Source organism: Pygocentrus nattereri, chromosome 5 (genome assembly GCF_015220715.1).
Source record: "Pygocentrus nattereri isolate fPygNat1 chromosome 5, fPygNat1.pri, whole genome shotgun sequence".
Classification (NCBI taxonomy): domain Eukaryota; kingdom Metazoa; phylum Chordata; class Actinopteri; order Characiformes; family Serrasalmidae; genus Pygocentrus; species Pygocentrus nattereri.
Genome location: NC_051215.1, coordinates 21629818 through 21646663, shown reverse-complemented (window position 1 = coordinate 21646663; position 16846 = coordinate 21629818). Strand labels below are relative to the sequence as shown.

At 40.1% G+C, this 16846-nt stretch overlaps 1 protein-coding gene and 1 pseudogene across 2 annotated transcripts; one reads left to right on the top strand and one right to left on the bottom strand.

Annotated features, from left to right (window-relative positions):
• Positions 1-3634: 3634 nt before the first annotated feature.
• On the bottom strand, positions 3635-3806 carry LOC119263535 (annotated as a pseudogene).
• A 660-nt stretch (positions 3807-4466) lies between these two features.
• mtrf1l (mitochondrial translational release factor 1-like) lies at positions 4467-16560 on the top strand. 2 transcript variants are annotated; one of them, XM_017702635.2, is made up of 8 exons: positions 4467-4641; positions 6044-6331; positions 7194-7273; positions 8219-8402; positions 10253-10416; positions 10519-10636; positions 14342-14478; positions 16144-16560. In XM_017702635.2, the coding sequence occupies exons 1-8, from the start codon at positions 4542-4544 to the stop codon at positions 16348-16350; spliced, it is 1278 nt and encodes a 425-aa protein (XP_017558124.1). In that variant the 5' UTR covers positions 4467-4541; the 3' UTR covers positions 16351-16560. The 2 variants fall into 2 exon arrangements, with proteins under 2 accessions (XP_017558124.1, XP_017558123.1); XM_017702634.2 differs by having other exon boundaries at positions 6041-6331.
• Positions 16561-16846: the final 286 nt, after the last annotated feature.

The following is a 16846-nucleotide window of genomic DNA, read 5'->3' as shown; positions in this document are numbered from 1 at the left end:
ATGAGCCCACCCAAACATGTATTTCTGCCTAAGTTAAGGCAACCAAAATGGTAAGAAGACCCATTTTGTCCATTAAACAAAAATCTAATTACCTTGAGAGCCACAGGATTATAAGTCCATTTTACCATGTTGGCTGTAAATGTGTCTCAGTATGTGCTAATTTACTAGTATAGACTACTAAACGCAGACTCACTTTGCTTTGCTTTAAGCTTTAGCTCAGCTGTAGCTGCTTTTCTCACATCTCCAGCAGGAAACTTTTCCACAAAAGTAGATCAGTTTCTTGTAAAATGCCCCTCAGTGTTTGACTTTTTATGAGGCTGAAGTCGCTTCTCATTCGCCAGCTTCTTGTTCGAATTTTCCCGTTCCACCTTAAATGGTGCCTGAGGTGCTAGAATGTAACTACTGCGCCATTTAAGGTGGAATGGGAAAATTCAAACAAGAAGCTGGGGAATGATTTAGTATTTGACAGTTTCTTGTTGCAGATTAAATGTATCACGAAACCAGCTGGAGTGATTATATACACTAATCAGTCCATTCGTCTCAAAAAATGTATGTTCATCTTAAATCTCTCTCTTTGCCGTTCATCAGATACTAGATGGGCGAGATTGTTGTCTGTGTTGCTATGGTGACCAGCAGTCTGCGCTGATCTTCAGAGTTAAAGGGTGAATCAGCAGTTCTATATTAACTCCAGCATTTAAGACCATTTACTGTTAAACTGTGTTGAACGATCAGCAGAGCTTTAATTTACTGTGAAGGAGGAATATTTTATTATTACCTATAAATCTGATTCAGCTGTGGAGCCACAGCACAGCAGTAAAGGGGCCGCATGCAGGTTGCCGACCCCTGGCTTAAAAGAACACTTTAAGTGAACTTTCTAAAGACTTCACTGAATAAGACTTCACTGAGCCATAAGAAGGACATGGCGGATCCGAAACATACCATAAGATAATCATCCCTGTGTTTGTGCTTTGTTTTATCAAAGGCGCTTCAAGTTCAGAGGTCAGGAGGTTAATGACTCAAAGTACTACCACGTGGTCAAGACTAAGCCTATAGACCACCCACACTAAACCCACAATGACCCTGAGACGCTGCAAACTATTATTTCTTTCTTCCATTTAATGTGAAGCTACACATCAGAACCTCTCTGTGTAACTCAGGCCATGAAATATGACACATACGTTCCCAGTGGTGGACAGTAACTGAGTAAATGTAATTAGTTACTGTACTTAAGTAGTTTTTTCGTGTATCTGTACTGAAGTTTTTCCATTTTGTTGACTTTTTACTTTCACTCCACTACATTTCAGAGTCTAATCTCTGACTTTTTCCTCCACTACATTTTGAGAAATCTGTCGTTCCTTTTGGTTTCTGTCTGTATAAAAACGTAACATGTCAAAACGAAAGAAGCACAAAGCCAGAACACCAATCAGGGCACAGCGGTCACTTTGTTTTGAGCTTGTTCTGACCTGTTGGTCATACCGACCCAGTGCAGCACACGGTTTAACATCAGCACAGCAGCCTGAAAATTTTGGGAGAGTCTGTTCAACATAAATGATGAACTAACCTAACTTTGTGTAAATAGAGCACAATATAGAAATATGTCCACATATGCAGTCGTGACTGACGTGGCTTTTTTCTGAATTTATACAAACACCATTTCATTTTATAGTAAATTAGTTTGGGCTGGTTTATGTTTATGAACAGAGACCTACAGATCAACATAGTAAAGGAGCTCATTTGTGATCCTGAGTTTAAAGCCAGTTCTTATTAAACTTAAACTTGGAACTAAGTTGTAAATAAATCTTAAACTGAAACTTTGCTTGTGTGTAAAAAGTGATTTCAGAGCCACTCGGTTCTCCCTGATGGAAACTGTTTACCTTCAGTGTTTTGTGCTTATGATCATTTTAATAGACGTCAGCGTCACTAATTAATGACCTTCTATTAAAAGACTGGTTTACCAAAAGAGACACTGGAGGATTTTCACCTGAAGCGTTCATGAAGCGAGTCTTGTTATAAAAATGATAACAGGACATCAGAGACGTAATTACTCTTTTAGTACTTTTACTTTTGATACTTAAGTACATCTGAAGGTAAATACTTTAGTACTTTTACTCAAGTGGAGGTTGGAGGAAGTGGAGGAACTTTCACTTTTACTGGAGTGATATTTTACCTTGGTGTGTCTTTACTTTAACTCAACTACATGGTTTATGTACTTCGTCCACCACTGCTTGTTTGACGTTTGTCACCTGTTGATTGTTTATGTTTGGGGATGCACATGTTGGAGCAAGAGACCTGGTAGAGATGCCGAATGCACTGAGCAGTGAAAGATGGGTAACAGCATCTAATTCAGTTCACCAGTTGGCTCATGAAGTAAATACCGACAGGTTTGCACTGTAAGTCAACATTATAGAAAACACATGATCTCTCTCAGTTCAGAGCCACAGTCCCACACATTTGCAAGCACAATCTAACCCACAAAACGGTTCTTAGGCTGCTAATACTTTCGCTGAGAATTGTAGGTCAGGTGTGTAAATCTTTTCATTGCAAGTTTAGACTTTGAAGACAGAAAAAATTTAATTAATGCTGCTGCAAATCACGTAGTAAAATACTGCCATCCTCTGGTTGAAAATGGAACTGTAACTAGTCCTATTTTTAAAGGGGAATTCGACCAATGTTCCAAGTTGTCTGCATAATTAAACAGCTAAGATGTAAACCGAGCAGTTCAGGGCGGTTTGATGTGAAACTCTCCGTTTTAGAGAAACTTAGAGTCAGAATTGCTAACAGTGGTGGTGATAGGAACCAGACGTCCACACGTCCGACACATTGTTTCACGATAGTTTTAACAAGATTTTGTTGTAAAATGTGTTTTTTAAAGATATTCATGGTAGTTGGATACATGCAGGGAGTCCTAGGGCAAAATAGTTCTGTCTTACTTTTCATTTACTTTTACTTTTATCAACTGTAATGGTGCTTGTAGGTTTCCTTGGTTCCCATTTTGGACAATAAATAAAATTAAGCTTTTAGTAATGGACAATAAAGGTAAACACATAATCAATCTAATAATAATAATAATCTAATAATAATCATAATCTAATCGAATAATAAAATAATAATAATAATAATAATAATAATAATAATAATTGTTATATTATTATTATATTAGTAGTAGTTGTAGTTATAGTGTTATTAATATTACCTTTCTTTTTTAACATTTTTTATACATATTACATATAATTATCTTCTGTATTGGGATGTATATATTCTCCATGTATTTATGTTCTGTAGCTGGACGATATTAAAAAAGAAAATAAAAAGAAAAAGAAAATCAGCACAACTCACCCACTGAATAAATAAGTAAATAAATAAATAAACAAGCAAAAAGATTTGGTTATTTGGCAGTGGGTTGTACCATATAAACTTATCTTGTTGCTTCATTATCATCTTTTTTATTTTTTATTTTTTTCACTTTTAACCCTGAGAGAAGATGCAGGCATCGAGTTCAGGCAGAGCCGGTTAATGAGGAGTCTGGCTGCTTCCTATTTCTCCCCGTTATATCAAAACCTGCAATTTGGGGGTTAGATTTCTTGCTGAAGGGCACTTCAGTCATGGACTGTCAGGCGAGGGGATCGAACTAGCAACCTTCTGGTCACAGGGCTGGTTCCCTAACCTCCAGCCCATGACTGCCCCAAACGAGCAAGCCCCTCTAAAAATCAATTTAATATGTAGTCCTCATATAGAGGACGTATCAGATATTAAACTGATAAGAACAGATAGTACACTTGATCTTAGCCAAAAGGCAGAGAAGCGAGTTTATGTGGAGCGTTTTAGCAAATTCATAATTTATAAATGCTTAAACATTTTTAATATAAAAGAATCAATTCATAAAACACTTTAACACCGCTGTTATATTTTAAGAGCTTTTAAACTCGAGTTATAGGAATTTAAAACGGCGCCTCATGTACATCCATGACGTCGTGAGCGCGATCAGCCAATGAGCTGCTCCGCTCGCCCATCAGTAAAGCCCGCCTCCTTCTGCCCGAAACCCGTTTACTGTAGAAAAAAGGAAAAATACAGGTAAGATTTCTTTGTTTTTTTTTTTTTTATTGAAATACATCCTTCAACTTTATAAAATGAAGGGAACGTTCTGGGCGAGTGATTAGAAACTATTTTAACTCTTCGTTTTTAGCCGTTGGGCTCCATTCACTCCCATTCATTGAGGACTCGCTCGAGGGCGCCCTCTGCTGTTCAGCAGTCCTGTTTTTGCGATAACGGGGGGGATTAGGACGTGGCCAGGCTCCTCATAAACCTCCGGTAACTCTCCTCTCTACAAAGCTCTCTGGTTCCGTGTCTTCTTGTCCTCGTTTACGAAGTATGAGGACTTTTATTTTGAAGTAGCGCGGACAAGGAAGTAGCGGCGTCCGACTTTTATCGTGCCCAAGCGGACAGGCATGGAGGTGAAGCGGTGCGTCTAGCAGGGAAACATTAAACTATATTAAAGTTTTAAAGTCTTTAAATGTGCCGACATTTCAGACCGCGCCTTTATAATGTCAGCCGCCGGTTTCTGTCAGCGGACTGCGCTGCGGCAGCTGCTCAGTTCGCCCGCTTTTAGGACCGTCCACTGCAGGATGGTCAGGACATCAGCAGGTAGACCGGACACACTTTCTCATTCAGTTTCTAGAATTTTACGGAGCCCCGCTGGTGAATGCGTGGCTGAGATGATTAAGTCGCGGCCATGACTTAGTAAGGCGTGGGAGCAAGATCGCGGCTTACTAAGTCACGGCCACGCATTAGGATCTCATTCCCACGCTTCAATAAGTTGTGGCCACGGATTATTTTTATTTATACAGGATCATTTCTAAAATTATAAGTCATAAGAAGAGCCATGCTTTGCATAATATTTTGATTCCTCTAATATCTGATTATTATTTTTATGATTTTTGAAAGAAATATCTAAATAATTCTAAATTCTGTTTTATGATATTATACATTTTATTATTATGTTTTTGCTGATAATTTACCCATTCAGTGTAATAGTGACGTATGTTGTTATGATGTGTGTTGTAACTGTTTTGTGTGATTGTGTCAATTAAAAATAAATTATTAGAGACATTTTTCCTGCATATCACAAGATCACTGATAGTACAGACAGTCCAAGAATCCAAGGGCCACATCTGCAAAGCATGTCCAGCTGAAAAAAAGCCAATTCGCATTAAAACCTGATGGTTCTGCTTTCTAAAGTGAACTAACTCTCCTATTATCTGTGGGGTCAGTTTGACCCCATTCAGTGTTTACTAGCTCTAAATGAACAATCGGCCTTGGCTTTTGTCTCATATTCAATAACCTTTCCTAATTGAATAAATATGGCATAAAACGTAAGAAGCCTCAATATTTACACACACATTTTTTTTGGTTGTTTTTAGGGGTGTAACGATGCACTTGGCCTACGCTTCGGTTTTCTCACGATACTTTGAACAAAAGTAAAATGGAAAAGAACAGTGACCGTAATGATGTTGAATAGCTGAGCATTGACGCTACAGCTGGGAGGGATGGAGTGAGGAATTTGTTGGTGCAGCTGCATTAGATGGCGAAATTAATAGAATGTCTCTGTGATGCATGGTCACTTTTCCACGATGGGCATTATGAGTGTTATGCATTGCGATGTAATTATCTCATGATGCCTTGTTACGCTCCTAGCTGCTCTGGATGGTCCAGTGTTATAACCTTAGAAAAAATGTCCCTCTACTTTAGGGTCCTAATCTAACATAAACACACCTGTCGAAGTGGGAGAACTGCAGCAAAAGGGGCGTGAAAAGCATCATTTCCATTTTCCAGAGGTTTAAATTGCTGGGGTCAAATTGACCTCAAGGATAAAAGATGTTGGCTTTAGATTCCATTAAGGAACCATCCAGAATCAGAATACCTGTTAAACCAGTCCATTACATTGTGATGTCCACCCTTCAGGAAAACACAGAATACTATTGCTGACTATTGGACACCAGCAGGAATCAACAGAAACCTTTAATAGCATTTCTTTTCTTTTCAGCAGAGTGGAGGCACCGACGAGGCTTTCACACCACAAACTCGGCTTTGGTAACAAAGATTCTGACAGTGGATGAGATCTTTTCCAAGAAGTCCCTTCACAGGCACCTTAAGAGAGTTCAGACTGAATACAACGACTTCTTACAAGCTGTAAACGCTGGAGACCTTCAAGGAGACGATGAGGAGTTAAGAGCAAAAAGGACAAGACTGTCTGTTTTAGGGCCTCTGATCCAAAAAATCAGGGAATTAGAGGAAAACCAGAAGGACTTTGAGGAGGCTGAAGCATTACTGAAAGGCAAGAGTGTTACTTTAACAGAAAATACACCTTTTTATTTCAGATGTCTTTACAGTGGTGGTGATGGGATCCAGGGGTCGCCATGACTACAACACAAATGTAGACATTTTATTTACCATGCAGAACCACCAGTGAACCTACACGAGTCTTCTGAGTTTATATGGAATGTTGATGATGGAAAATCATAAAACAATATATATTTTTATAGAGACTGTTTTGCCTTGTTATGCCTCTCCACCGTGATCGGATTTTAAAAGAATAGAACTTTATCTCAAATCTACACACTTTAAAAAGGGTTCTATATAGAACCATGAACACTCAAAGAACCATTTGCATGCTTAAGTGGTTCTTTCCATGGTGAAATGCTTCATCAGATTGGTGGAGAATGTGTTAGTGTTGCGTGTGGTTCTGTATAGAAGCTTTTTGAAAAGGATTCTATACAGCACCAAATACATTCTTTAACTGTACACAAGCTTGACATAGTAACAATAGAAGAACCTTTTTTGGTGCCGTACAAAGCACCCCCCCCCCCCCCCCCCCAAAAAAAAAAAGCTTCTATATAGAATCTTACACAACTTTTCATTCAAATGGTTCTTTGTTTTTATCTCCATTTAGTGCCATTACTTTGGCCAAAGAACCTTTAAAGATCCGTCTTTTGAAAGATTGTGTTGTAGAACAGTGTATCAGACAAAGGAAGCTTTTAGAGATGTTGGATGTCTGGTTTCTATCACCACTGTTTTGAACAGAGTGACGCATTCTGGCTCAGTAAGCGGCTCTTGAATGGAGCACCTCATAACAAACACCTCCTAATTAATTCCATACTTTCTAACAATTTAATTATGCAGCTTATTTTTCTTTTCAGAAAATGACCCAGATCTGCGTGAACTTGCACAGTCTGAGAGGGAGACCTGTCAAACAGCTATTCACACAGTCAAACAAACAGTAAGTTGTTATGATACCACAACTGATAATTAGCTCACAGCTGCCTAGAACATCTTTGCATGACACACACAGATCAGGCATTACGTTATGACCACCTCCTTGTTTCTACACTCACTGTCCATTTTATCAGCTCCACTTACTCTATAGCTGCACTTTGTAGTTCTACAGTTACAGACTGTAGTCCATCTGTTTCTCTGATACTTTGTTACCCCCTTTTACCCTGTTCTTCAGTGGTCAGGACCCCAATGGACCCTCACAGAGCAGGTACTGTTTGGGTGGTAGATCATTCTCAGCACTGCAGTAACACTGATGTAGTGGTGGTGGTGTGTTAGTGTGTGTTGTGCTGGTACGAGTGGATCACACACGGCAGTTCTGCTGGAGTTTTCAAACACTGTGTCCACTCACTGTCCACTCTATTAGACACTCCTACCTTGTCAGTCCACCTTGTAGATGTAAAGTCAGAGACGGCAGCTCATCTGCTGCTGCACAGTTTGTGTTGGTCATCCTCTAGTCCTTAATCAGTGGTCACAGGATGCTGCCCACAGGATGTTGTTGGCTGGATGTTTTTGGTTGGTGGATTATTCTCAGTCCAGCAGCAACAGTGAGGTGTTTAAAAAAACTCCAGCAGCACTGCTGTGTCCAATCCACTCAGACCAGCACAACACACACTAACACACCATCACCACCACGTCAGTGTTACTGCAGTGCTGAGAATGATCCACCACCCAAATAGTACTTGCTCTGTGAGGGTCCATGGGGGTCCTGACCAATGAAGAACAGGACAGAAGGGGGTAACAAAGTATGCAGAAACAAGGAGGTGGTCAGAATGTTGTGCCTTATCGGTAATGCTGTAGATCAGCTGTATCAAACATGAAGATACTGTCTTTCTGCAATAATTCCAAGCATTCAACCAGCCAGTGTGACATGACTCTTTGATTTTTGTAGATTCTCTCGCTTCTGGTACCTGAGGAGGAGTCAGACATGAGTGACTTGGTCCTAGAAGTCACCGCTGGGGTCGGAGGTCAAGAAGCAATGCTTTTCACCGCAGAGATATTCGACATGTACCAGAACTTTGCTTCTTTCTATGGCTGGGACTTTGACACTCTGGAGTTCATGCCAAGTGACATTGGTTAGTCTTTGATTCTGAGTATAATCTTTAAATATGGCATTTAGACTTTCTGCTGCTCAACTGAGAACTATAACTTAAAGGGGAATTCCACTGAACTTTCAAAATTCTGGTTTTAAAATGTAAACAAAGTCATTCAGAATGGTTTGCTGTGAAATGCTTCATTCTAGAGAGTCAGAATTGTTCACAGTGGTGGTGATGGGAACCAGATGTCTGAAGCCTTTAAAAGAAACGGCTTGGTGAAAAATATAATTTACACAGTTTTCACTTCCCTCAGATACATCTGATCAGCTGAGACGTGTGTAGTTTAGCACTGGAGCAGTGAGATTAACATTGCTGACAAACACTAGAACTCAATAGTCACCCAAATTGCACCACTAAACCTGATCTCAGCCGGGTCAGAAAGAGTCCAGGGCTTCACTAACGAGGCCCCCGGGCGCTGTGGATAGGGCTTCCCACCAGTTCAGGCAAGTGTGCTCACTGCCCCCTAGTGTGTCTTCAGTAGTGTGTATTTCACTGTATGGATAAAATGCGGAGGTGAATTTCCCCATTGTCGGACTAATAAGGGTCACTCACTTAACCCTCTATGTTTTCCTATTTAATTGTGGAAAAAGGGCCTTTTACTTTGAAAGGACAAATACTTCATGACATCACATGACCAGGAATTCTTATTAGGAGGTTGTTATCACTATACAATCCAAACTCCAGTTGAAATTGTATTAATTTACAATTTTTGTACATATTGGATTTGTTTGGTCTTGATTTCAATAAAAGTATGTTTTTTTTTATTTAGATTTTATGATGCTTTTTTTTTCTGGTGCTCTGCTAGGACTGCGCATTGTTGCCAACAATTTCCTAAGTACCCCACTTAAAAAATCTATAGATAAAAAAATTCCATTATTTAAGCCATTTTAAATAACAAAATCACTTTTAGGGAGCTGTGTATGCAGGTGCATTACCATTCAAGGCTTTTAAGACCATAAATGTTATTTTATGTTTGATTCTGTAATGTAATGTAAAGCTTTGGGAGCCAATGTAAGGAGTCTAAAACTGGAGTAATGTGCTCTTTTCTTCCTACCAGTAACAGTCTGGCTGCAGCATTTTTAAAAGCTTTGTTAATTCCAAAATACAGGGTATTAAAGTAATTCCATCTAGATGTCACAAAGACATGAATGACTTTTTCCAGATCTGAAGTATTAAGAATTGATTTAGGTTTGGGGCTAATTTAGGCAAACCGCAAACAGTCAAAACATTTCAACCATTTGATTTTGCAGAAATTCTGCATATTCTATAAAAACCTGAGCATGCCTTTTCATCAGGATATGATGATATGAGGAATAATATAACCTGTTTTTTTCACATTTTGTCTTTTTTTATAGAAGGTTAAAGCTGCTGAAATGTTTACTGACAATGCCCCTAAAAATTATTGACATAATGGATTTGAACAGCAGTAAAATCACTGAGAAACATGCATGAAAGCAAGTTTGGACTAGAATCCATCTACAGGCTTGAAGGGGAATTTCACTGATTTAAAAAAAATAAACAGTCGTTCAGAGTGGTTTGGTGTGAAATGCTCTGTTCTAGAGAAACTTACTGAGTCAGAACTGTTCACAGTGGTGGTGATAGGAACCTGACATCCACTTCTAAAAGCTCCATCACAGAAAGTTCCTACATGAACTGGTTATGAATTCACTGCCTGATGACTGAGACGCTGTTTTATGATAGTTTTGAGAAGATTTTGGCCTTAAAATCCATTCTGGTGGAGGGATACATAATATGCAGGGCGCTGTGAGGCAAAATAGTCCCCAAAGAAAACTTTTTTTTTTCTTCGTCTTTTGCTCTTTGCTCTCCAGGGGGATTAAGACATGCCACAGCCAGTATAAGTGGTCCCTTGAGCTATAAGAAGATGAAGTTTGAAGCGGGGGTCCATCGTGTGCAGAGGGTCCCAAAGACCGAAAAGCAGGGCCGTATGCATACCAGCACTATGACGGTGGCGGTCCTGCCTCAGCCAGCAGAGGTGTGATCATCAATGAAGCGGGGGTTAATTGGTGCCTGTTGTCATCCATGTTTGTGTAGTCAGAGTTTACCCACATGGTCTTAATGTGTTTTGTGTCCATAGATCTCTTTTACAATTAACCCCAAAGACCTGAGGATTGAGACGAAGAGAGCCAGTGGGGCTGGAGGACAGCACGTAAACACGACTGATAGTGCTGTGAGGATTGTGCACTTACCGACAGGTGAGGAAAAGAAAACCGCAGAGAAAAAACATCAACACTAGTTCATGTTCACCCAGACTTTATTGCTATTCATAATTGGGCTTTAGGACTTTATTATCGCAGGAGTAGGAAATAAAAATTTTCATTGCTATTTCCATTGAAATATTCTCCTTTACATCACACTGAAGGAACTTCAATGGCTAAGTGTATCTTTTAGGATTTTTTTTACTAGTTTTTAAAACTTTGAATGGTTGGTGTAGTGGGTATATAGTGGTTGGTATAGTGTAGTGGGTATATCGTGGTTGGTATAGTGTAGTGGGTATATAGTGGTTGGTATGGTGTAGTGGGTATATAGCGGTTGGTGTAGTGTAGTGGGTATATAGCGGTTGGTGTAGTGTAGTGGGTATATAGCGCTTGGTATAGTGTAGTGGGTATATCGTGGTTGGTATAGTGTAGTGGGTATATCGTGGTTGGTATAGTGTAGTGGGTATATAGCGGTTGGTATAGTGTAGTGGGTATATAGTGATTGGTATAGTGTAGTGGGTATATAGTGATTGGTATAGTGTAGTGGGTATATCGTGGTTGGTGTAGTGTAATGGGTATATCGTGGTTGGTGTAGTGTAGTGGGTATATAGTGGTTGGTGTAGTGTAGTGGGTATATAGCGGTTGGTGTAGTGTAGTGGGTATATAGCGCTTGGTATAGTGTAGTGGGTATATAGCGCTTGGTATAGTGTAGTGGGTATATCGTGGTTGGTATAGTGTAATGGGTATATAACAGTTGGTGTAGTGTAGTTGGTATATAGTGGTTGGTATAGTATAGTGTAGTGAGTATATAGTGGCTGGTATAGTGTAGTGGGTATATAGGGGCTGGTATAGTGTAGTGGGTATATAGCGGTTGGTATAGTGTAGTGGGTATATAGTGATTGGTATAGTGTAGTGGGTATATCGTGGTTGGTATAGTGTAGTGGGTATATCGTGGTTGGTATAGTGTAATGGGTATATAGCGGTTGGTATAGTGTAATGGGTATATAGCGGTTGGTGTAGTGTAATGGGTATATAGCGGTTGGTATAGTGTAATGGGTATATAGCGGTTGGTGTAGTGTAGTGGGTATATAGCGGTTGGTGTAGTGTAGTGGGTATATAGCGGTTGGTGTAGTGTAGTAGGTATATAGCGGTTGGTATAGTGTAGTGGGTATATAGGGGCTGGTATAGTGTAGTGGGTATATCGTGGTTGGTATAGTGTAGTGGGTATATCGTGGTTGGTATAGTGTAATGGGTATATCGTGGTTGGTGTAGTGTAGTGGGTATATAGTGGTTGGTGTAGTGTAGTGGGTATATAGCGGTTGGTGTAGTGTAGTGGGTATATAGCGCTTGGTATAGTGTAGTGGGTATATAGCGCTTGGTATAGTGTAGTGGGTATATCGTGGTTGGTATAGTGTAATGGGTATATAACAGTTGGTGTAGTGTAGTTGGTATATAGTGGTTGGTATAGTATAGTGTAGTGAGTATATAGTGGCTGGTATAGTGTAGTGGGTATATAGGGGCTGGTATAGTGTAGTGGGTATATAGCGGTTGGTATAGTGTAGTGGGTATATAGTGATTGGTATAGTGTAGTGGGTATATCGTGGTTGGTATAGTGTAGTGGGTATATCGTGGTTGGTATAGTGTAATGGGTATATAGCGGTTGGTATAGTGTAGTGGGTATATAGCGGTTGGTGTAGTGTAGTAGGTATATAGCGGTTGGTATAGTGTAGTGGGTATATAGGGGCTGGTATAGTGTAGTGGGTATATCGTGGTTGGTATAGTGTAGTGGGTATATCGTGGTTGGTATAGTGTAATGGGTATATAGCGGTTGGTATAGTGTAATGGGTATATAGCGGTTGGTGTAGTGTAATGGGTATATAGCGGTTGGTATAGTGTAATGGGTATATAGCGGTTGGTGTAGTGTAGTGGGTATATAGCGGTTGGTGTAGTGTAGTGGGTATATAGCGGTTGGTGTAGTGTAGTAGGTATATAGCGGTTGGTATAGTGTAGTGGGTATATAGGGGCTGGTATAGTGTAGTGGGTATATAGCGGTTGGTATAGTGTAGTGGGTATATAGCGGTTGGTATAGTGTAGTGGGTATATAGTGATTGGTATAGTGTAGTGGGTATATCGTGGTTGGTGTAGTGTAATGGGTATATCGTGGTTGGTGTAGTGTAGTGGGTATATAGTGGTTGGTGTAGTGTAGTGGGTATATAGCGGTTGGTGTAGTGTAATGGGTATATAGCGCTTGGTATAGTGTAGTGGGTATATAGCGCTTGGTATAGTGTAGTGGGTATATCGTGGTTGGTATAGTGTAATGGGTATATAACAGTTGGTGTAGTGTAGTTGGTATATAGTGGTTGGTATAGTATAGTGTAGTGAGTATATAGTGGCTGGTATAGTGTAGTGGGTATATAGGGGCTGGTATAGTGTAGTGGGTATATAGCGGTTGGTATAGTGTAGTGGATATATAGTGATTGGTATAGTGTAGTGGGTATATCGTGGTTGGTATAGTGTAGTGGGTATATCGTGGTTGGTATAGTGTAATGGGTATATAGCGGTTGGTATAGTGTAATGGGTATATAGCGGTTGGTGTAGTGTAATGGGTATATAGCGGTTGGTGTAGTGTAGTGGGTATATAGCGCTTGGTGTAGTGTAGTGGGTATATAGCGGTTGTTATAGTGTAGTGGGTATATCGTGGTTGGTATAGTGTAATGGGTATATAACAGTTGGTGTAGTGTAGTTGGTATATAGTGGTTGGTATAGTATAGTGTAGTGAGTATATAGGGGCTGGTATAGTGTAGTGGGTATATAGGGGCTGGTATAGTGTAGTGGGTATATAGCGGTTGGTATAGTGTAGTGGGTATATCGTGGTTGGTATAGTGTAGTGGGTATATCGTGGTTGGTATAGTGTAGTGGGTATATCGTGGTTGGTATAGTGTAGTGGGTATATAGCGGTTGGTGTAGTGTAGTGGGTATATAGCGGTTGGTGTAGTGTAGTGGGTATATAGCGGTTGGTGTAGTGTAGTAGGTATATAGCGGTTGGTGTAGTGTAGTAGGTATATAGCGGATGGTGTAGTGTAGTAGGTATATAGTGGTTGGTGTAGTGTAATGGGTATATTGTGGATGGTATAGTGTAGTGGGTATATCGTGGTTGGTATAGTGTAGTGGGTAACACCTCTTCGTCCTACGCTGTAGACTGGGGTTCAGTCCCCGCCTGGGTAACCACCCTTCACTATACCAATAAGAGTCCTTGGGCAAGACTCCTAACTGTACCAGTGTAATATGATCAAATTGTAAGTCGCTCTGGATACGGCCAAATGTCGTAAATGTAAATGAATGACCTAAAAGCACCACTTACATCACAGAATGGTGATGGTGGTCTCAATAAACATCCGAAAAAACATACCTCTTAAATTTAGTTTTAAATTCAGTTTCTACTTCTCTTTTTGTATTCATCTTTTTAAATTTGATCCATGTTATTGCTTCAGATGATTTAGATTGATACTCAGTATTTTCTCATCTTGCTGTACTTGTTGCTGCTAATCTTTATCACTTATCTTTAAATCAGGTTGAGCTGCCACCAGTATGTAAAGTGCTCTTTAAGTGACATTATTATTATTATTATGATTATTATGATTATTATCTAGAATAGTTCTGTTATGTGGAAACCGAGCCAAAGGTTTGTTGTTTTGTTAACAGGTATAGTGTCTGAGTGTCAGCAGGAGCGCTCACAACTCAAAAACAAGGAGAAGGCCCTGAAGGTGCTACGGGCCAAACTCTACAGCGCAAAGTTGGAGGAGGAGACTAGTAAGAGATACCAGGCCCGCAAACTTCAGGTACGTTGGTGATTTGGGTCTACAGCAGTTTTGGGACAGGACTGTTTTTTCATGAGGAGGTGGGATGTGAACATCTGTAATGGATTCGCACAGAATAAGCCATCCACTCGTACCAGCGCAACACACACTAACACATCACCACCATGTCAGTGTTACTGCAGTGCTGAGAATGATCCACCACCCAAATAGTACCTGCTCTGTGAGGGTCTATGGGGGTGCTGACCACTGAAGAATAGGGTAAAGGGGGCTAACAAAGTATCAGAGAAACAGATGGACGACAGTCTGTAACTGTAGAACTATAAAGTGCACCTATATAGTGAGTGGAGCTGATAAAATGGACAATGAGCGTAGAAACAAGGTGGTCATAATGTTATGCATGATTGGTGTATATATACATACACATACCAATTTACTGATTGGAATTTTATGCATTTTAAGCAATAGTCTACGTCTCATTTGCAGCAAGCGCTAGCAAATCACTGTGTCCTCACTTTTAAAGCCTCTCTGCTCTCCATAGAGACGTCATGAACCAAAACGTGGTCTGAAAACACAGCAAGTGTCATTGTCAATGGGGTGGCCAGGTTAGACCCAATATTTTAGTGGGGTGGGAAACTGCTTGGAAAAAACTAAGCTAAACAGCAGTAAACTTTTTATCAGATCACTGTACTGGTACCTGAACGTTTCCATCAAAGCACTCGTTTATTATACATAATTTTTATGTATGAAAATGTCAAGCTGTACAGTGATGCAATGCACCGTTAGAAAGCTTGAAATCTCAGGATTTGATTCCCACAGATCATTTTGTGATCCGTTATTCACAGCAGTTACAATCGTCTCATTTTCAGCATAAGCACTGAATGAGCAAATCTGCATTGTCACCCTCAGAACCTCACCGCCCCCACAGAGACAGCATAATCCAAAACGTGTGGTCTGATAACACGGCAAGACTCCGAGACCAGTTTAGAGATCTATGAGTGAGGAGGAAATAAACTCCTCCATTCTAGACTCTGTTACTCTGTGTCAGTCATTTATACAGTTATTCTGACCATTGAGAGTGTTTCCTTTCAAATACGATCAAGATCATGATTGTAGGCCAAAGTATGTGGGAACAGCTCCCCCTCTAAACATGCCATTTCTGGCAAAACTGGGGTGACAGTTAACAGGTTAAATGTAAACACTGTGGAATGTATTATATGCTTTATGTGTAATATTATGTTCAGTATTATGTCTTATAATATGTATGGGATCTATGTATGTTTTATGTGAGCTGTACCTGAGAGAACATTGGGAGGACATTGTGAACAGCTATTTTCTGTTTGTCTATGTATAGGTGTAGAACAGGTGTTGCTTCTATACCTCATTTGTCAGTAGTCCAGGCAGCAATGTGCCTGATCCAGCTTATATGAACACGGCCACTTTCTATGTTGAGTGGGTCAGTTGTCTGTGAACCGTGCGCACCATGAAATAAAGATCAGTGCTACCAGGCTGGACTCCTGGTTCTAAAGAAAGAGGGCTCTAAAAATTCTGCAGGTAGAACATGCGGCATATATGCCATTCTGGTCTTTGATGACCACAGGCAGTCCATTCTAGTTACCATTGAATTAATGAATGAATTTGGGTCTTCTCATTCACCTACATTAACTATGTTTTTGTCCTGTTTAACAGATTGGCACCAAAGGCAGATCAGAAAAAATCAGGACCTACAACTTCTCTCAGGACCGAGTCACTGACCATCGGATCGGGAAAACTCTGCATGACATACATGGATTTTTATTAGGAGAGGATCTGCTGGATGAGATGAGTTCGTCTTTGCAGCAGTTTTCTGACCAAGAGGCTCTTATGGACGTTTTGGAGGATAATGATTCAGATTAATATTTAAGACTGACACTGAAAATGAGTAGTAAATGCCTGTGTGGGGGTGCTGTGCTGCATTTGATGGCTTACATACAGCCGCAACCATGTTCTCATGTTGTTTATACTTCAGTGTCATCGTAAATAATCTACAGCTTTCTGGAATTCAGTTTTGAGCAAGATACTGTCATCAAAGTTAGCCTGAATTTCCTGAAACAGGCCACACTTGAACATCCAAATCCTTTATTTACATTTATGGCATTTGGCTGACGCTCTTATCCAGAGCTACTTACAATTTGATCATTTAACACAGGGAGGTGAAGGTAATGTTAGGGGTCTTGCCCAAGGACTCTTATTGGTATAATGTAGGGTGGTTACCCAGGCAGGGATTGAACCCTAGAGGGCGTTCCCGAGCCAATACAAAACGAATGGGTTGATATGGAGCATTTGAGCAAAATCATAGTTTATAAATGTTTAAACATTTTTAATGTAAAAGAATTCAGTCATTTCCTTAACA

Bases quoted from the DNA above. Each gene is read 5' to 3' on its own strand.
- mtrf1l (XM_017702634.2), top strand. From the start codon at position 4,542: ATGTCAGCCGCCGGTTTCTGTCAGCGGACTGCGCTGCGGCAGCTGCTC. The intron at 8,403-10,252 runs GTTAGTCTTTGA...TTTGCTCTCCAG, and splicing joins GTTCATGCCAAGTGACATTG to GGGGATTAAGACATGCCACA. The intron at 10,637-14,341 runs GTGAGGAAAAGA...TTTTGTTAACAG, and splicing joins GATTGTGCACTTACCGACAG to GTATAGTGTCTGAGTGTCAG.